The sequence below is a fragment of the Macrosteles quadrilineatus genome, unplaced genomic scaffold (genome assembly GCF_028750875.1).
Source record: "Macrosteles quadrilineatus isolate MER2022 unplaced genomic scaffold, UCM_ALF_1.0 Scaffold_11__1_contigs__length_5352618, whole genome shotgun sequence".
Taxonomy (NCBI): domain Eukaryota; kingdom Metazoa; phylum Arthropoda; class Insecta; order Hemiptera; family Cicadellidae; genus Macrosteles; species Macrosteles quadrilineatus.
Genome location: NW_026542604.1, coordinates 470116 through 492428, shown reverse-complemented (window position 1 = coordinate 492428; position 22313 = coordinate 470116). Strand labels below are relative to the sequence as shown.

Sequence of the window (22313 nt, the reverse complement as noted above, 5' to 3'; positions counted from 1 at the left end):
CCTCGGACTCCTAGGAGGTTTCGAGGTATTGGACTCAGTTCAATCTATATTCAAAACCGAAGGGCAATTTACCGGACGGTGCGCGGCGGCGAGTGGGCTGGTCTAACGGTAACGATGTAAATGGCACACACGCACACTGTAAACATTATACTTCACGCGGACGCGACTATAACACCATCAGGGATATGCTGGCAATGTGGGTAGTGTGTACTTGGGCATTACATTATCACTATGAGGTCCAACTCCTGTCCCTCGATACTATGAAATGGTTCAAACCTACTAAGCACGACTTTTTCAAGTAACAGAATTTATCGTGAGTTTTTGGAAAGAGTTGAGTACAAATTAGCAACACATTCCAAAATAAGTAAGACTGAGGTTCATATTAACAAATTGTATTAGACAATGTTTGTATAAGTTAGCTGATGAAAATGTTCTGTAGCCTAATTTAAAACTGTTAAAGACGATATTTTTACTGTTAAAGTACAACAGAATACCAATGTAGAGTAAAAACTATAACTCAATACGGCAACCTATAAGGAGCATATTTTGTACCGACAACTTCAATTTCATAAATATGCTAATTAGGTTGAATCCTAATTTTTAAAGGTGTATAAAATCTTTTAAATTTAAAGGAAATTGTTGGATGTCACCTATTTTTAATTGTAAAGAAATAAAAAAAAACTGAGCTTTAAAATGCAAAATACCCTAAGTTGTTGTAATGGTCAAAAGTAGTGGCATACCAAAAACTCGAATAGTACATTTGACATGCTTAGGTTTTGGAAATTTCAATTAATTCTGTGCCAAGCAAACATTTGGACAAATTAATTTTAGAATGCCCCCTGGGCTGTTGCCTGACTAATATAACTAGTTTTGTGTACAGGAAAACACAGCCATTCTCAGCGAGGAAATTTAACAAAAGCTTAACTCGCTTTCCATTAAAATATACCTATAGCACCACTACAACTACAGGTTAAAGGTGTTTTGAGCATACAAACTGCTTAATCCACAAGCTGTTACTTATCAATCTTTGTTCTTTCCCGCCTAAATCCCACTCGCTGTTGGAATGCGCGCGTTTTAAGGATATTTACCTGAACCTTGTAAAGTGCGTATAGTCGAGAGGTTTATGATATTAAAAAGCACTTTGTCAAATTAGCCCGGGGGAGCTGAGTCATCCTTTGAAAGAAACCGGACAAAAAACTCCGCTGACCGCTCACAATTGATCCTTGGATGCACCCCTCTCTTCTCTCCTACACACTCTCCTTCTATCTCTCATATTTTCTTTTTGTCTGGAGGTTAGAAATTAATAAACTTTGTATATGTTTAGATATTATTCAATGGGTAGAAATTATTTTATTTGTGCTTCTTTTCAACCGAAATTTATTCAACCGAAAGATCCTATGAAGTTAGAGTACAGCTGTTCCGTACTAACGAGTGCATTATCAGGTTTTAACGTCAAAAGTTCTTCGTAGGCAAAGCTGTCGTCGTTAGGGTTGGATGAAACACATAGATGATTGCAAACACAAGCTTATAAACACGATCGGAAATCCATATATTCGGCGTACTTTTATGAAAGTGTTTATCCAAACCCTTTAACCACGTAAACTTTGAGGGACTGAACAACTTGGTATATTATGATATACTTGATTAGCTGATGAGTACGAAATATTCACTGTAAATAACTACACAGGTTGTTTGACTAAAGTTTCGGTGAAATAAACTTTAAATGTGCTTATTTTAACGATCCAGAGACTACTCCAACATGATGTTATTCAACATTCATGACGATGCATCATTATTTTGGACTACCTACACAATATTGGTTTAAAAGTACATTACCGTGAACCCCCTTAGGAAAAACTTATTTAGTAAATGGCAAACTTTCAATGATTAAATGTGTATCACACCATGATATGATAGCATGAAATAAGAAAATGGTTTTGATGACAAGTTAAAATATTTTTAAATTGACTTTTTACGGGCACTTAATTGAATAATTTTTACTTCGTTGTGGTAACAAATCTAAATTCAAATCATAAAAGGTACAATTTGAAAGCAGAACATTGGAATTAATAAAACAGCATACATTTTTAAATATATGGTAAGAATAGACTGTATGAACATTTTCAGATATAGCATAACATATACGTCGATCGTATTCCAGATTTCAACTTCCAAAACAAAACATATCACAGAAGTAATTATATAGCATTTCACTATGGTTGAAAGTACGCAATTTAGTTTTACTTCATATTAAATAGCGCTTAATAACATCTCAGATTTTTGCCCTGAACCAAAAGAAGGTGGAACTACCTCGAATTACCAGGAACGAAAAATTGGCCCAACTTGGACCGACAATGATATAAAATCGGCTCCAAGTATGTGAGCACGTAGGTTTGCGTGTGTAGGTGAGCTGTATGTGTGTGTGTTGTCTGTGTGTGTGTGTCGGAGGCTGCTCAGGGGCTTGCCTAAGGACAGCATTCCTGGCTCCACTACTATCTGAGTCACAAACATCATGTCTGAGGTGAAAACATCGGTCTGGTTAGTTAACCGGACACCTGGACCAGTGTAGAGTTGGATCTGCTCCCGCCCACCTGAAGGATTTCAGTTGAAAACATTCGGCATTAAAATGTAAATGAAAATTGATATTTTAGGAAGACGATTTAATCTTAGAAATATGATACGATATCTATTTGTCTCTATTAATCAGTTTAGAATACAGTAAATTGAATTTATTTTGTTTTATGGAATTGTAACGAGCCCATAATTGGACATTTGAATGAATTCACATAGTGTTGGTTTTTATTTTGCATGTATGTTCGTTTTGACATCATAAGATATGATTTTTCCGAAATAATAATGTAATTAGAGACTAATTCACTCCTGGGTCAGTGACCGTATCAGATGTAAGGTAAAATATATTTTTTAATAAAGCTGGAAGAATTTTGGTGCAAACAACTGAAATTTTGCAGGATTTCCTACATTACGAAAATATTAAAGGAATAAAATTCGTTTTTACATTGAATGAAAGCACTCATTTTACAGGTTAATTAATCAAATAGAATAGTAAACTTTTTAACAAACCAATATACACAATTGCTACAAATTGTTGTATTAAGACTATTGGAAATCATATCATAACGGATTCTAAAAAGTTGCAAATTAAAAAAGAAATTAAACAGAATATTGACGATAAAATTATGATTAAAGATGCATTGAGTCGAATCAAATAAGGTTAAACAAGCGAGTTTTGACACTGAACGTATAATTTGAATTGGACTGTCATAAATTATTAGCAAATAAAAGAATTCTACTACATAGTCGATTTCTTTTGAACACTTATATCGATACCCGAAGAAGGAAATTCTGCATATATCACAAGAAATGAATACAAACAACAATATTTGCATTAGTCCCCCCAAAAAAAAATCACGGACGCCAAATACAACTGAAGAAAAATTGAATAAACACCATACACGAGGTATAAAAAAATGGAACTACTGTTCTTACGTACCAAGTACAACAAATAATTCGATTGCCTACAATTAAATTTATGTTACAGTATTACGTTGTTAATCCGAGGCTCAAATAATAAATTATCAATTGACGCGCTGTCTATTTCCTTGGAGAGACTAGTGAATTTATTGATCTATAAAGCCCAATACGTTGCCAAGTCTCACATTGCGCATTGCAATAAAATGTGCCCGAGCAAGTAGAAAGGCCATACGGTCTACAGGAGAATTGTTGCTATAAGGCAAAGTGACCTTTATGGAAACCACAAGGACGAGAGGTGGTCATTTTATTATCATGAAGGTTTTCTTCACGCTCGGGTGGAGAGGTGGATTGTGTAAAAATTCACGTTTTAAAATATGTGGGAGCGACTTTTAGCGTAGGCTTAGAGGACGTATTCCTAACAGATGAAAGTGACTGACTAAAATAGTTATGTTTATACATATTGAGAATTTGCTATGTAAACAAATACATTTAGCATTATATAAAATTTGATTGATTATTAACATCCTTATGGATCTGCTGAAGAGAAGGTGTCAAAGTGTTATTGAGTCCGATGCATGTGGAGAGTATTTTAATGTCCCTGTCTGTTTCTAATTATTAAAAACAATTGATTTCTAAACTATGGCTGTCACTATGATATTATAACCAAAAAAGGAAAGTGCAGTTTGAACAGATTTTCCTTAAACAAGAAAAAAATGTGTTTAGTATACAAAGCAGAGTAAAAGGTAACCAACAAGAAACACATAACAAAACAGGCCTCTGATTTGACTATTAGATGAAAAGTCTACTCTATTTATATTAAAAGTAAATAAAAAAAACTCGAAAAAACTATGAACAAATTTGATATATAAGATCATATACTGTTTTAAGCCTTGATGGCAGTGTTGCGCTTTTCAAAGTTAATGAAAAACTGTCGAATATCCTGAAAAAGTTGCAATAATATCATATCCAATAATAAGTATTCAATAATAAAAACTGTTTGTAAAACAAAAGATAAACGCTGGAATCAACAACAAAACGTTAAGGTCAAAGTGCATGACATATGCAAAATACCACTCTTGTTACATATGAAATTTGTGAACAAAAATTTCACGCTTCACTGTTGGTAGTGCTGAATGAAGCTAGTCAGCTGATAGCTCCGGGCTGTGGGTCACGCGTGTACGCAGTCTCGTGCACGGCGCGTGCGCACTAGACACCCCGTGGTCACGTGGTCAACGTAACGACCTAAGGCGGCTTCCGTGGATCACGACTTGCGCGGGAATCTGCCCGTTTGGCGGCAACAGCTGAGTGTTTAACGCATCAGCGATGCCAGTATGCACACATGTTGCGCTATTTATTTGAATGTACAACTGGAAATATGGTGAAATTTAAAATTCATTTTAGGTAGTTTGGGAGCAAGTTTTGGATTTCATTCAAATGAATAGGTGCGTCTGTAAACTTATGGTGAGGTGATTTATCATCGATCGTGCTATTATGGGTTATTGTAATCGTTAAAGTAGTAAATAATTCTAAAACGTCATAACAAAATAAATTTACTTATTTTTTTAACTTGTGCGTTTTAGCAATGGCACGATCATTGGAGTTTAATAAATTATCGTAGTTAATGAATTAGTTTATCACTGGCAGAGGTGTCATCTCTTCTATCCAAGACTCAACCTTCGCTCATATTCGCCTGATATGCACTCTGGTGCTTGCAGCGTCGTATAGATCTTATAATTTAATCCATCCACACTAGGAACAGCCACAAGAAACAAATATAAAGAAACTTTATTACTTTGATACTAACTCAACTTTTGCGATTGTACGAAAGACAATATTTGTTTTCAAATGATGAACCTTAAATCAAAATTAACTCTTTTTTTGATACACTTTCGATAAACATTTTTCACCAATAAATATTTCAATTTCAAATCACTTCTTTATTCCCATTGCAACTGTGTACAAGTGGCCTTCTCCAGATGATTATATGCCAATAATGAGCCCGTGCCATGACCTTTCCCAATTCAGCCGGACAGACGTCGTGGCTCGTCTGACCTCCCAAGACAGCTTTTGTGTTGAATTTATCCCCCCCCCCCCAACCCAACAAGGAAATGTGTGACTCAGCTATTCGATTATTTCGTTTCGAAAATATAAATATACGTTCAACAATGCTAATTTTACTCAACACAGTTCAGCCAAATCCGACGCACTGCAAACTCGTTCGCCGTGCTCATATAACCGATTTCTAAAGCCAACTGGTCCTATCGACTCGCACGGGGATTTAATGCCACGTCTTTGGCCTTAATTTGTATCTGTTCCGTAAAGAATATCTGCCCAGATCGATCTAAAGATTGTGGTAAAGCTAAACAGGTTAATGTTTCAATCTCTGATTCGATTGTCCGAGTTACGAGCCAGAGTCATTAGCGAAATGTTAACGGCTAAACAGATTGGATTCGTATGTTTGGATCGTGAATTGTGATCATTAAAATGAGCTGCAATATGTTTATTCTTTTTATAACGATGCATTTAGATTGCAATGTCGTGGTGTAAAACTGTTTATAGGTCCGGTTCAACTGAAACAACTTTTAACGCAGAACAACATTTAAAAAACCTCATAATCTAAAACAGAAATGATTCATCAAAATAAACAGCTTGTTCATGTCACTCCACTAGACACGTTCTTTTCCCAACCTGATAAGTTAACTAATGTGAATGCCCATGCCAAATTCATGTAATATGAAATATGTTTAATTTTATGTGTCCATTTCAATTGTAAAATTTGAAGAACACAGTATATTTTTCAAATAAACTGTATTCTAATTCTTAAATATTCATGCAGTACGATATAAACACTTGATTAGTTAATGTGTTCATGATGCAAGCCAAGTTTGACCTCGTTCAACACTACGTTTTAGCATTGACTTTATCTCACAATGTGTAGATATAAGGTCAATGGTTTTAGTAACGTACGGTTCGTGTGATTCTGATTGCTTAAAAGTATCTAATGCAAAATTATAATAATTACATTAAAGAAAAATATAATATTTCAAACCGAATTAAGACACTGTAAATAAGTATTGTACTACTGCAGTATCAAAAGGCTGAATGTTACCAGTTCGTGACCTATTAGAGAAGCATGTTCAATATAAAAACTTAGTATCACAGCATAGAATGGCGGAAACTAAACGATTTGTGGAAATGATAATGACGATGTCCTAAAAAAATATATGCTAATGATTCCGACGTCTTCGCTATCTCTTAAGATTAACAGGTTCAATAGGGAAACTTAGTAAAATAGCAAGGATAGAGATTTGTGTGTTCATATAAAATCACAAGGAGGGTTTAGAAGCTGTTAATACACCGCAGACCTACTCTAGACCCTACAGAGAGACTGATAAATCTGACCTCTTCGTCTCCAGAAGCCAAGTCGTCAGGCCCGGTGCCGCCCCCTCCGTCCTCTTCTATCAGCACGAAAGACACGTCGTTGTTGTTGTGATGCTGCAGCTGCAACTGTTTCCGGGGAGATTCTGGCATATCCGGATCCTCTGGAGAATCCAACTTCCGTTTACCCTCGGGGGTGAGTTGAACACCATTGTTGGCCATGACGTCATTGAGTTCTTGCTCCAGCTGGTCGCTGGACGCGCTGACGTCACCGTCCAGGGAGCTTATGTCGTCCTTGGAGAACATGAGGTCGTCCTTGTCCATCGTGACCATGCGGGGTTGAGAGAGGGTGAAGAAGAATGCTCAGAGTGTCATCTGGAGAATGCAGAACGATCTAGGGACTCCGAAGGCGACATTTCCGAAAATCTTTAATAGAAACTATAAAAACTTCGATAAAACTATGTGGTCAGAGAGAAAATTATATAAAAGCGTCAAATCGAAGAAAACGTGAAACATTCCCGGCATTATAGTGTCATGCGCACCCGCGTATCACCACATGGTAACTAAACGATTACGTCACTCTTCTGCACCGAGTAAAAATCGACTTTCCTACGGACTGGGTAAAAAATCGGTTAAACACTTCGTGGGCGTGAAACCGTGGTCAAAACAGCGACCGAATCGAATCTAGCTTAAGGCGTTTCTGGAGTGACCCGAGGATAAAGTGGAGGGAGAAAAAAGATCTCTCTGTCCTTCTCATACAAGTGCTGCGCCAACGGTCCGGACGAGAATCACAGAACCTGTTCCACTCTCTCTCTATCTCTCTCGCACGTATGCAACAGATTGGCATGGTTTCTCTCCTCCCACCTGTGGATTGATACTTAACGGGATCCTTTTGGAATATAGGCGCGTAATTTTCTGGAATTATCAGAAAATTAAATCTGCGTCTCCTAACTATTAGTGTTAATCGCAACGCTTCCGTCAGTTCGGTCGTTTGAGGCGGTTATTGTTATGGATGCGTTGACCGGTATACGGTAAAACATGGGGTTAGGTGGTAGGTTAGGTATGTGAAAAGTACGAGTATATGACCACTGGAGATGTGAAACTCACATCCAAACGCAATGTACAAATTTACGGTGCCTGATTTTTTACACAAAACAGGTCCTGAGGAAAGGAAATCTCCGTTTATACCCACACTATATAAATCAATGTTGTACAATCAATTTACTATAGCGTGCATATGGACTACATAACGACCAATGAATTGTTGGATGCTGCTGCGGGGAACACCCAAATTCAGCTTTGTTGAATTGAAAGACTAATTAGTTTTGCCAAATCCTTCAAAACCTATATATCCAGCAATGAAACAATAGTCTACAAAATCCTCACAAGTAATGAGTGCTGAAAGAGTTGAGGTTTCCCGCTAGAAGAAAAACACACATTAGTTTTTGTTGAACTCTAAAGCATATAAGAGAAAGGATTGAGCATAATTGTATAAATTTATATTAATCAGTATCAGTCAACTAACTAGTAGACAATATACTTCAGTTTATTCACTATGATGATTACAAGAAACAACCTATTGAGTTTAGGCATTGCGTTTTTTTCTCAGTACAAGAAGACTTCTCATCCTATTGTCGTTATAAAGGATGTGTAGTATCATTATTTACGTTTGACTGCGCTGATGTCGACTAAATGTTTTTCTGTTCTGAGCACTTGTTAGCAACACTAGAGGACGAAGATTCATTGTTGGTGATATATGTATACCAATTTACTCAGTTAAATGTATTATTTATTGTTGAACATGTGGCAGCCCTGTTTTAGAATATATGCACACCATCAAGATGTCTATTGATTGCAGAGCGTAAACACCTCTAGCATAATCTATCATGATCTCGATTATCTTAAGGTGTCAGAGTAAAAAATTATAGTAAAATTGAATAATACATAGATACAAGTTTAAAGAAGAAAATTGTCCCGTTGTAACCGTGAAGTGCCTTGTTTGACTGTGAAATTCGGACTAGGTTTATGTCTCACGTATCAACATGGTTTGTATCGGTGAAATGTGGTCGTGATTACTAGGCCTACATGGATTTGTCAAGTAAATACAGTTTGAAATATAAATATGGCTAATTTAGTACCACCGGGAGAACTTTCCACTGTTGAGAATATACTAGAGAACTGGGTGAGGTGGAAAAAGAGATTTCAGTTGTATATTAAGACAGTAGGCCTAGACCGTAGCCGTCTCTAGTCTCTACTTAAACACAGGGCTACAGATATACAATTAAACATGACAGATTAGTGCCTTTGTTAACGTGCCTGGGGAGAGCCTGGAATTGACATTTACAATAGTTTTACCTTAGTATATTAATATATAAAGGAAATTGATTATTAATGAATAATGAAATCTGATAAATATTTTAATTGATAGCATACCAAACGTAGTAACAACAAAACACACTATAAATAAGCAGAACCTTTTAATTATATTATCTTGACCCATAAAGGTGGTATATCTTTATGGGAGTTACTACAAACATTGTATACTATTGGAAGTGGACCAAGTACATGCATTTACAGTAACAAACTGTAATTTCAATATTGTTATGAGCTGTGGCGCATTTGAATTGATAGTTTGTATCTCATGAATTGCATATGCTGCATTGCTGTATTTGTTATCAGTAATTGGATTGAAACAGATTGAATTGAGCGCGCAATCGCCACTTTTGTAACGATGTATTTGATTATTCTTCAAGTTGACAAGAGTGATTTACACAGTGTTACGTTGTCTACACTTTCCCATAGTCTTAATGATCGTTGGATAACAAACGTAAAAAATAAAGAAAACTAGAATATATTTACCACCTTAAAACATAATCCAAAAGTTTATTATTGCTCTTTATTTAGACGATTTCACCACCTCAAAAAATGAAAATTAATAAACCAATAATCAATATAAAACAACTAACAACTCTACCGAGCCTCTGTCTAACAAGTTCTGTAGCCATTCCACAAAATATTCTCTAAAGGTATTATCTAGGCATTGGGATTGGAACTGTGTTATTACGATCGAAATTAACTATAGATAAAATGTTACTATCTAACTGGTATTAGTATTCTATTGAACTTGGTTTATTACCTAAAAGTTTACAAAATATTTCAACCGTAACACGGTTTTTACTGAGGAAGAGGTTATCTCATCTTATTATTACCATAAATGGAAGATTTGTAACCTAATATGAGCGACGGATGATTATAAAATGGAGTGAAAATCACATTGCCAAAATAAAATATTATAATGCAACTGGATCTTTTAGAAACCTAATTGAGTGAATTATCAGTGTAAAATTGAGTCAAAATCACGTATTATTATTATTACCAATGGAGGTACTGACGAAACCGGGTGCATTTTAACGCAAAAATTACTGGACAGGACAGTGTGAGATACCTTGTGTAGCGGATTAAGATCAGCTGTTTCTTAAGCCAATGGATTTAACCTAAGATTCAACGCTCAATGGGTGCTGGACTCAGTTTAGAATAATAACAACTTTGTAAGCTTACATAGTGATTGATTTCAAAGTTAATAACAAAACAGCATCTTGTCCAAAGCTCGCAGATTTTACCCGAATATTTTCAGGCCACCCGGATAATACTTATCATTCATTCACCCTTTAACCTTTCAAACAGAAAGTTAGTAGAATTCTGAAACGAATGCCACTAAGCTAATCCTCATGTTAGTGTCAAACTATACGTGACGTGAGTGCACCCCTATTCTCTATGGAAGGCTTATTTTCATCCCCATAATAGACTACTTTCTCCAGTGCTAATTGCCTGTAAGCCACCCGGATGCCCAGGGCTTGCAACACCTTGGGGCAACAACCTTGGTAGGGGTAGGACATGGGGTGTGGTGGAGAGTAGAATAAGATTAGCTTATCTTTAAATACTTTGATCTACTGAATTCAAGTCTATACTTATACCTTTTAACGATATGCAAGTGCTGGTATTTGCGATAAGTATGTTAATGGTGTTCAGGGACACTCTTATATTTCTAAGTTTAAAATTGTGAATGTTAACAAAGTTTTTGATAGGAAGATATTTGGGGTCTTTAATGTTAGAAAAGAAGGTTAGAGGTATAATAAGGAATTAAGGAATTGCAATTCAAGTTTTATCATTAGGAAAGCTACAAACCACTTATGCAAGATCTTTGTTTGTATGATGTCCTGAAACAAATTTTAGTTTTCGTACATTTGAATCAAGGTTAGTGTTTTTATTTTGAAAACTACGAAAATACAAATAAAAATTATCACAATTAATTTGCTCTGAAGGAATCATTGCCAATGATGTATAAAATTACCAAAACATCATAAGGCACAGTGAATAATACCAGGAGGCTGTGATAATAATGAACAATTAGCTGATTAAACAAGGTTATACTATAAAACTGTAGGTCCCTTAGTTGCCATTAGCTGCATGAGCTATTAATTAACAGCTGTGTCTAAGGAATATGTCGGCCTCAGTCACTAACAAGACTACAAGATCGCACCACTCATCCTACACTCATCTCCATTCATACTTTACTTAAAATACCTACTTTGTATGGTCACCATATCAATGAAAAGTATTAAAATAAAAGTAAAAAGTAAAGTATTTCTTTAAAAAGTTCTTAGCAAGTTTTCTTGTGTCGTGACAGGCAATCTAGATATTGAATGTCATAACAACAAATTATGTAATATTTCAGACAGTTTTAGTAATTCTATAATTATGAGTGATTTTGCTTACATGATACCGGTTTCCTTTAATTTACTCCATTTATCAACTTGTAACCATTCTTATTAGTTGTCATGAACAATTTGTATATTATTGTATTACTATTATGTTCACATTTAGTATTTTTTTACTTCATTTAGTAACTTTTTAAAACAGTTAAGGTTCTTCTTTATACAGTAGGCCTAACTAGTTGTTTGTGCTATATCTGTATGCACGTGAGTACATTACATAGTGTGTTATTTTCACGATCGTTTTAGTTGGCTATTGGCTATTGTACATTCCTTAATAAATTAATGACAACAATTTAACAAGTTTATTTTGTATATAACCCGTACAACGTATCTTTTTGTCTACAAAACCACAAAGTTTCTCGTCGCGGCAACATGGGAAGAAGTGATGTTTCCTCAAGATGCAGTCATAATCGATATCTCTAGTCACAAATCCCCAGGCTTACAAAAACTCTGGTTTATGACGTCACCTCATTGTTGTGCGCCATTTTGGATGAGTGATGTTACCCATAAAGCCATATCAGCTGGCGCCCTAACACCTCGTACCTATAAAAACTGATCGGCTTATTCGTATACTCATTTTGTGGAATCATTTCAAATTACGGAAATTGGTGACGATATAATATATTTTGTACCTGCTGTTAAACTGTACTAAAATAGATTTTATTTAAATCTGATTTAATTGAAGGGACCAATTATTACTAAAAACGGTCTGTTTTAATCGATCGCTCATTTTGTGGAATCGAACGGAAATTGTCGAAGAAATAATTGAGCGGAGCGAAGAGAAGGGAGAAGATCGACTTCGACTTTGTTAGATGATCACGCAATGATGGCTGAACATATTTTACCCAAACTTAAGAAGATTATTTCGACAAACAGTGGGAAGGTTTTTGAAGAAACAAAATTTCAGTATATAATATCTATACCCCCAATTAACTGACTTAACATTTTCTATTTTTAACATTAGACTTTTACTATATTTCCTTTATGTTATTATTAATTGGGACTAAAACATATAATTTAAATAAGATGTTTTAAATAATTAGCAAACTATCAAGACAATATGGCCATTCAAACTTATGAATGGGTGGCTAGAAACAAATTGTCATTGACTGAAAACAGGCCTTATTGGTTTCGAAGAATTATTATTATGTAAAAAATGATTAAGTGCCCAGGTGACGATTAAATCTTTCTATCCATAACAAATAATAGTATGAACTAACTTACATAAACGGAAATAAAAACAAACGATTTGAATAAGCTATTTAATCTTAACTAGGGATTTTTAAATGATTACCGTTCTTGATGCTTGATTCATGTGAAAACAGGATAGTGCGGCTTTGTTAACTAAATCGTCTGAATGTTTTTCGAAAATAATATTGATATTATGTCAACATGAGGTAAAACAAACAACTTAAATTAACTGTTTTAACGGACTAATTGCAAAATCAATGTTTATCTACATATACAAATAAAACCCCGCGGTGAACCATTGATTTTAAACAGTTTAAACAGGGAAAGTACACTTTTCATTAACGATAAAATCATTATTTCAATAAAAATTTATTTCATTTATATACTTTAATATGTTAGCGAATTTCCCATATAGGGAATAAGCTTTTACCGTAGCACTCACGGTAAGACCTGGACCCGGGACCGATTTTTTTTTCGTTTTGAGGTCCCTAGGTCACAGTGTTTGTCTGCAAACTCCTCTGGAACGACTTCACCGATCGTTATGAAATTTGGCGTGTAAATTCTGTAGGTATGTGAATCGGACGTAAACTATTTCCCGTTTCGAAATTCTTAAAAGGGCTCCGCCCCAGTGGCTCTGGAGTTTCCCATGTTAACCTTATGAGAAATGGAATTAATGAATCTGAACAGCTGTTTCAATTAAACAAGTTGGTTCTGTTCTATGATGTTCAATAGCATTAAAGTTACAAGGATTACCAACAGGGTGCAGCACTATTATTTCTTTTACATTTATGACAACAGCTAATTTGCAACCAAAAGGTGAGTGAGCGTAGCGAACGAACTTGAACCTAAAGGTGAGTGAGCGTAGCGAACGAGCTCCAACCCAAAGGTGAGTGAGCGTAGCGAAGGAACTTCAACCAGGACGTGATTGAGCGATGCGAACGAGATCATCTTGAAAATTAAACGTAACGGTACTTTCTTTCCATCGGTCTGTCTTAGGGGAAACCTATATCTTAGGCGATACGAAGTTCGCCGGGTCAGCTAGTATATATATATATGTCCGTTAGCGCGATAACTCGAGCAAAAATGATCCGATTTTGATGAAATTTGTTACAAACGTGTAAACCTACGTTTATTCGAACGAGTTCGCGAACCAGCATGATCGGACCATGGGAACGGAGGCTTATGGGGGCTTTTATGGGGTAAAAATGGGTTTTCCCCATTTTTGACCCAAAAAACATAAAATTTTGCAATTTCTTTCTAAACTATTTTGTAGAGCTTAAAAAAACAAATTATTTAGTATATTGAAGCGTTATAATGTGCCTAATGGTTACGGAGAAAATTCCAAAAAATTGTAAATTTAAAATTCCCATGTTATTCTTATGGAGAATAAGTAAACTGTTGTAGTTTGCTTGTTTATAAACATATTTTGCCCAAATTTGGAAAATGTTTTTATTTCTTACTAACTATTAACATTTTACATAAAAAAATCTTTCACCCTCCCTGTTGCAGCAAACCTAAGTATGTGTATAACTGATTCTATTTAAATAGGGAATAAATGTGATATTTTTAAGGAGACATTTTAGTGCAAATCCATTCAGGGAAATGGAAATTCGCTTAGTCTGCAGGTTTGCTGCGGCGGGGGTATTTTTATATGTTACTAGCTGGCCCGACAGACGTCGTCCTGTCCTAATGGGGTTTTATGTTCAATGCTCGTTTATTTTCAAGATAAGCTCGTTCGTATGGCTCAATCAAGTCCTGGTTGAAGTTCGTTTGCTACGCTCACTCACCTTTAAGTTGGCTCTAAGATATCTTACATAGTAAAAGTAAACTCTTTAATAGATTTCCTATTTCCATCTTGTGAAAACGGTTAAAACTACACATGTTGGTGAACTTAAAACATCCAGTAGTTATTGCTATGTATCTAATTTTTGCAAACTTTAGTGAAATTGGTTTGTTTTCAAATCCATTTAATGTAATACAAAGACAGCCTTAAATATTATCCATAAATCGTTATACACACTTGAGCTAAAAGCTGGAATGTACGCAATGTTATAATATTTATAGGTCCTATTGGTTCTAACCTTCCATGTCTCAACAATGTAGGCCTACTTCTATCCCTGTTATCATAATTCATTATTGATATGTATTGCTGCTAAAGATTATTATTAGTGTATGAATTGTAAAAAAAGAGTTTTCTTTAATATAGCGATTGGTCATGCAGTATTTAAAATGCTCAGTCAGTATATCCATGCAAAAATGTTGATATATTCATGGAAATATCGTAATAATAAGGAGATATGTATCAAGTTTAGATCGTAGGCTAGATATTATTGTTGCCAATTTTAGCTATTGGATAGAATTTTGCTGGAGAAAGTTTAATTTCACATTCAAACGAGATTAAAATCCGTCACCGCCGCTAGCGCTGAGCTAACGTTGCGGAAGATATTGGAACTACTATCAGCGATGTTCTGATAGCGGTATCCTAAAAAAACTTAATATCTCCTTAACATTTTGTATAGAGAATTGTAAAGTGTAAAGAACTACAGCAGTTAGTTTTCGTTAGTATTTATGTCGTGTTTTATTTTTATTTTGTGTTAACATGATTGACATTTTTGAAGGTTTTTTTTGCGGGTCCAAACACTAGTCTTAATTTCCCTTATGTATAAAGGCGTGAATGGTACGTTTGAATAGTCTATTTTACTTACTTATATGTTACTTACTTTATAAGTCACGGTTTTATAAAACAACTACATTCTGTACTTTTCAATGTGGGTGAATTAGATTGTTAAGTTAACAGTATTTTTATGATTTATCTAAAATTAAAACTTCTAAGGACTGGTAGTTAAAATACAATTTTTACTTCTTACATAACGCTTACCTATTAAGTATAATGACCCAATCATTAACAAAATACTGTACCTACAAACAAATTCTTTCGCAATCAATAATAATTTAATTATTGACGAACTTAACGAATTAACGAACATAGATTCGTTCAGCAAATTCAAATAATTAGTTGTTTAAAACTCTATATATTATATTCCTTAAATTACAGTAATTAAAAAATATAAAACATTTTATTCATGAAATTAGTAATTTTTACGCTAAAAATTGTCTAGAATCCACAGTAATAATTAGTATGATGCCAATTATCAATTTAATGATTTTAATAGATAATAAAATATTAGGTACTGATAAAGGTAGTCTGTGGCAAAACTCATAAGTTAATTATTTATCAGAACATTATTTTAATATCACGGATCAGATAGTACAGCTAACGCCATCTATCGCCTACTGGAAGAACTCAGAAGCTTTAGTTGATTGCTTCTCCGCCAGACTGCAGCGCTGCTAGCGCCAGCTGTGTGCTGCTACCTAGTGGGTAGTCGTGGAACTATCACGCATTGTTGTTCATAACCTGACTTTATTTTCCCAATAATCCCAATCCCAAACCATTATTGCCTATACCACAGACAATAGACTATTATTGGCATTTCTTTTGTCTATGCCTATACATACACAATGCCCAAACTAATCCCTTGCTCTTCAACAATAATTTTACATCGAATACGCGTTAGTAAAATGTGTAAAATATGTGTACAAAATAGCCGATTGTTTAATTATGTGTTGCGGATAAGGAAAAATTAACATAGACGTTGAAACCGGTCCGCAGGTAAAACGCATACGTGTTATTTTTTATCTGTAACTATTAAACTTAGTCGTAAAGTATAGAAGTTTGGAATTTGCTACCTTGTTTGTTTTCACTTTCACATATATATTTATTGCAATGTTAAAATTTTTCACTCATGATACATACACTTAATAGCATTTTTCACTCTAACCGTACTGAACTATGTGTGTGTATTTATATTATTGTCATTGTTTTTTTTTCGTCTTGTCTGTAAAATATATTTATATTTTGCTTGTTATTGTTATTATATTAAAATATTTATCAATTGTTACCTAGATTTGGTTATCGTTATTTTGCTAAAAATGTTTATGCATGTTAACTAGGATTTGTAATACGTATGGATCCAATCTTTGTCAACGCATTTTTGGTACAGTCCTGTTTATGTCATTTTTCATGTCACCAATCTTTTTATCTAGCAAGATGAATCTGAATTTGGCTTATATATATTTATAAATATTTATCTTGTAACTTGCCACTCATGTATTATTGATTGTAAAAATGGTGTTTACCGTATGAATAAATAAATAAAGTTAGTTGAGGGTTAGAATGTAATGTAAGTTTATAATCATGCATAGGTTTGACAAAAATAAGATTACATGCCAATTACTCAAAACGCCAGAGTGTGTAGGCTATGATAATGATGCAAAAGAGTCAGTAGGGCATAACTTATGTAGTCATGATAGATAACTCATAAACAAGAGAGGTTATGTAAACGCTGGAATTTTACTTGATATTAAACTCCCACCTCACTATAAACCAATACCAACCAAATATCAATAAACAAAATGCATGAAAACCTCGGTTGGCTAATTTACAAGCATGGCTTAGCTTGTTATTGTAATTTAAAACTTAATCCAATCGAAATCAATCACCTCATGTTGATAATATGGCTATTTATTGTACTTTTTGTACACATGATTCTAAGTAAATTCAGCAAAAATGTAAACACAGAGTTTGGTTGAGTTCATGTTTGACGTTTTGTCACACGACTTTGACTGACACAGTGACGAGTGACACAAGTATTTTCACGATTCAATAAACGTAAATTCATTTTCACAATTTACAAAAAATTTACAAAAAACCCCTGACAATTCCTACAGGCTTAAAATTAATTATTGACAATGACAAACAAACTGTTTTACTAACATAAAATACTTTCTGAAGACCAAGACCCCGCACGTGCTGCTACCTGGCGGAGCGGAAGATAACTATTACAAAATGGTGTCTCACAGGAATCCCACAAAATCAGTCTTTGATTTTCACTAGAAACAGATTTATGGCGTTTTTGGTTCTTGCTCGTAGACACTATTTATTGTTAATTTATAGATTTAAAAAAAATTTTTAATAAAACTGCAAACACTTTGATTACGTAACCTGCGTAATATTATGTTATTAATTGAAATTGATATCAGAATTAATTAGTTTTTATGAAACAATAGTTATTTGTGCAACTAGTGAGAAAAGTGAGCAATTGACTCACTCGAGAGAAATCCTTACTCACGAGCCGTAGGCGAGTGAGGAATGGTTTCTCGAGTGAGGCAATTGTACTTTGAACACGAGTTGCACATTATACTTTTCCTACAGTTACCACAAAACAAATAAATTGGTCTTATGTTTCTTCAAACATAACCTATTTTTACACAGAAGTGAACTTTTAATATAACATTTAATGTGAAGTGACAAATACAACGGTAAAACAGCTGACCAGCTGATTTACAGCCAGTACTGCCAACGTGCTTCGCGCGCATACGACGTTGCCTGCATGTTACGCGCTCACTATTTCGTGCCTTCACGTTGCAAATCTGGTGTGAGACAAAGTAATTAGAGTGAGACAATGTTAACATTGTCTCACTGATGAGCGAATTGGCCACTTTGCTTTCTCAAATCAGTGAGAGAACATGTACATTGTTAGGTAACTGTAGGAAAAAATTTGAGTTGCACAACCATTGCACCTTACATTCTAGAAGCTTACCAACCAGGAAACAGATGATTTTTTTTCTTCGGTAACGTGTATACGGTATTCATTAACATCCGTATACACATTGTTCAATACACTACAATTATTGGTAAATTCCCAAGGATAACAATTAATTCAGCCTATTTAGTTTAACCTTATTTATATAACTTAAACTGTGGTTGTTAAATAGTAATGTAATCTTCACAAATAATTGTTTTCTCTTTTAAAGGTTTCAGTTGCATAAAAATACAACAATTAATTGCGATAGTTTTAAACAATTCTGGAGAAAAGTTCACATTCTTATTTGAAAGTGCAAAATCCCCCAATCTTGATTGGTGAAATCGTACTCACTTACACATTCAAGAGTATAACCTTTTTTTAGACTTGTTAGCTAAATAAAAAAAAATTTCATTTGTTCGCGATCTACCTGTAATCGATCATAGTGTAATAATACAGTACTTCCGTGTACACTTGTTATACATGTGGAGAGTAGTGTATTGATGTTTACTATTTTTTTTACATTTAACACAAACTTTACAAATATTTTATAACCATTTAGGCTAAATGATGGAGTCGTTGCTTGTAAGTACAGTATAACCAACCAAAAAGTTGAGTTATTAAAACTTTTATATTAAAACTAATAAAGTTTTTACAGTAAACTTTTATCATTAAATTAGAGGAACACGTAGTTACGAAATAAAAACACACAAAACATGATTTTACAATATGGGATGAGAAATCTGACAATGGACCTTTCTAACAATAGAGAATGTCTTCCGAAGTTGACTTTCAATTCATGTGTATCGGCTGACGGCTGTTGCCAATTGTCTAATCAAAGTGAACATAAGTTTAGTGTAGTTAAATTAAAAATTTGAGGATTTATAAAAAAAATTACAGCATCACACTCCGTCAATGACACAATTAACCACGTTTTTATCCTATAACTGACACCATCTCATGAACTCATGAACCAACTCTTGAAAGTGGAACATTTTAGGCAGTGTTCTTTAGTCACAGATATTATGAAATGAGGTTCCTTTTCATTTCACATATCTGACAGCTGGCAATAGACATCTAATAAAGATTATTAACTAAATCTATATATTAATTTGAAACTGTTTTTCTTTGTCACAGCTATTTTGAGAGAACGGCTGGGCGTAGAAACTCGGTAGGGGTGTCTAAAGAAAGGTCTTGGTCTGTAGATGAGCCATCAAAAGAGAAACGTGGTAAATTCCCTCGGGGCTCTGCCCCAGTGGCCTTTAAAGTCCCATCCCATGTTATTCTTATGGAGGAAAACGGGGTTTTTGTCACAGCTAATTTGAGAGAACGGCTGGGTGTAGAAACTTGGTAGGGGTGTCTAAAGAAAGGTATTGGTCTGTAGGTGAGCCCTCAAAAGAGAAACGAGGTGAATTTCCTTGGGGCTCTGCCCCAGAGGCCTTTAAAGTTCACTCAGCAATTTTGTTTACATTATGACCATATGGATAATTTTACACTACTTTTAATGAACCAGCTGTTAATATTAAAATTGTATTCAAAGGTCTACTGAAACTGTCAAAATTAAATGTTTACATTATTATTTATGATTTTAAATTGATTCTCCACTGCATGACAAGTTTTTTATAGTTTCAACAAAATGATGAATTTATGATACGTTTTAAATGTTTTGTTCAAAAATCAATGCTTTATTGCTTTTAGAAAATTTTGGGTTGAAAATTGTGTCATAGATGAGTACGTTGAGGATGAGAGCTGTGTTCAAGTTTTGGAATAGACTAACTACGGAGTCTATGGTTTTGGTAAAGTTGGTGAACTAATATGTCAATTCAAGGTATTTAAAAAAATGTTTACACAGTTTTTACTTTGATGTACACATGTAGCTAGGTCGAACAACGCATCTAAACCTCACTACATACAAACCATTCGGATACACAACAGTATCATCACATCTCATCGCATTTGCATAATTTGTTACCAAGGCTGGACTAGGTTATGGATTTGGTTAAGCAAATGTTCAAGATTTGTGATAAAATTTCCTTCAATTACGGTTCATTCCAATCCACGAAATACACGCACAGCTTTATGTGATCTATATGGCCAAGGCAAAACTACCCCATAAGTTAATGAATTATCAAGTAAGAACAGGATGATTAAATAAACACATGGGATGTGGCAAGAGAAGGAATTAAAATTGCTGAGATCGAAGTAAGAATGTTACTGCTTTCTGGAGAATCAGATATTTTTATCAAACAAAAAAAACCTGATTTAATATGCTGATAGAATTCTGTATTTTTATGACCAAAGATGAAGATAACTTATAAATCCGGATACAATCTGAATGATTTTCCTAAAGCAGATGGAATTAGTGGTTAGTAATAAATATTGACTCTTTCCGTAACATGATAGACTAATTATATGAACTCATTGTCCCATATAGTGAAAGTGGCGTTGGTATTAAACAAACAATTATAAGACTCCTAAAAACCTTTAGGGCAACCTAAAGCGATAAAAAGGTAGGAAATATTGTGTTAAACGAATTCATCAATCACGTTTTTTAGGGAACGCAATCGTCATACTTATTATTGCTTATCCTCCCTCCATTTAACTAAGATTCTAATGACTTCACTCTATCCATCGCAGTTAGCTGAATTTACATAAAACCTCAAGATTAACCGTCGATTTCGACGGGGTTCCACTAGTACATTCCAATTATAATATTGTTTACTAAAACTGGCAAGTAAAGGGGTAATGCACAAGTATTCTGAGAATCGGTTGGTTAACAAGGTAGATTGGTAGTTTGAAGATAAAAGAGCAAATTGAGCTTAGAACACGGAGATGATTAGGTATGAGCCGATTAATCGAACAGTTCTCGTGACAGATCGCCATGTTGTGTAAATCAGCTGATCGTGTCCAGGTTGGCAACCCTGAGATCAGCTGATGTTTCACGGTCTGCGCGCGCACGGAGTGGCCGCCATCTTGCATTCTAGAATCAAATTTAATAATTAGGATGATCCGAGAGCAGAGGTAGTTGGGTAGTTCTCGTCAAGACAAATTGTTGGCGACATCGTGAAATTGCCGGGAAAATGGATTAATTATGCAAGCCACAGGATATGTGTAATTAAAAACCGAACGTAATATCATTGACTATAGTAAATGGCAATATACATGTTTTAGTCTAGCTGTAAGTCCATTTGATTGCCAACACTGATTGGTTAGTTTTTGTAAGGTAAGGATAGCGAAAGATGAGTTTAGATTACTGCACACTAGTACACTTAGACCACCTACTGTAAAAATAAATGTTTTTGTGGTACAATTTCAATCTGCAAACAGTAGTCGTATTTTCAGTTTGGCTTGGTTAAAATTCAAGACAATCATCTCTAATTAAGTTCGCATTTAAGTGTAAAATGAAGTGATGTGATCTGACCAACTATAACCAGATGTTCCTTAGCAGTTTATTAAAAGCCCAATGATCAGCTGTTTCCAGTTTCGGACCATCAAAACCATATAATCACATGATAAATCCGCAGACCTAAATTGAAACGACACTCGCTACGTTCCTACTGGAGTACATGTCCAGGACTCGCAGTCGGGAGGATTGGTTTAATCCGGATGATTGCAGAGGTCGGATGATGCAGTGTAATGGTAGGCTGGGCACGGGCCGAGCGTGTGCCCCACGGGGCATGACCAGGCGCGGGCTGCCCCGGGCAGTCGTGGGGCACTGGTATGCCCATGGCTTCACTTGCATTCTTTCAACGTTTTGCTGGTGTCAATAATTGTGAATATGTATTTAAAAACAATAGGTAATAAGTGTGATTGTTCGACGAATGTTTTGCCGCTT

The 22313-nt window shown here is 34.8% G+C and overlaps 1 protein-coding gene across 2 annotated transcripts in view; it reads right to left on the bottom strand.

Annotated features, from left to right (window-relative positions):
* LOC129004841 (transcription factor AP-2-epsilon-like) overlaps window positions 1-22313 on the bottom strand; it is a 114365-nt gene that overhangs the window by 66005 nt on the left and 26047 nt on the right. Inside the window, exon 1 of one of the 2 annotated variants that reach the window (XM_054433497.1) lies at window positions 6895-7552. The exons of the other annotated variant lie outside the window; for it this stretch is intronic. Within the exon in view, the coding sequence (XP_054289472.1) occupies window positions 6895-7203 (309 nt within the window). The 5' untranslated portion in view covers window positions 7204-7552. Of the gene's footprint in view, window positions 1-6894; window positions 7553-22313 lie in introns of those variants that run through there. 2 annotated transcript variants of the gene reach the window in all.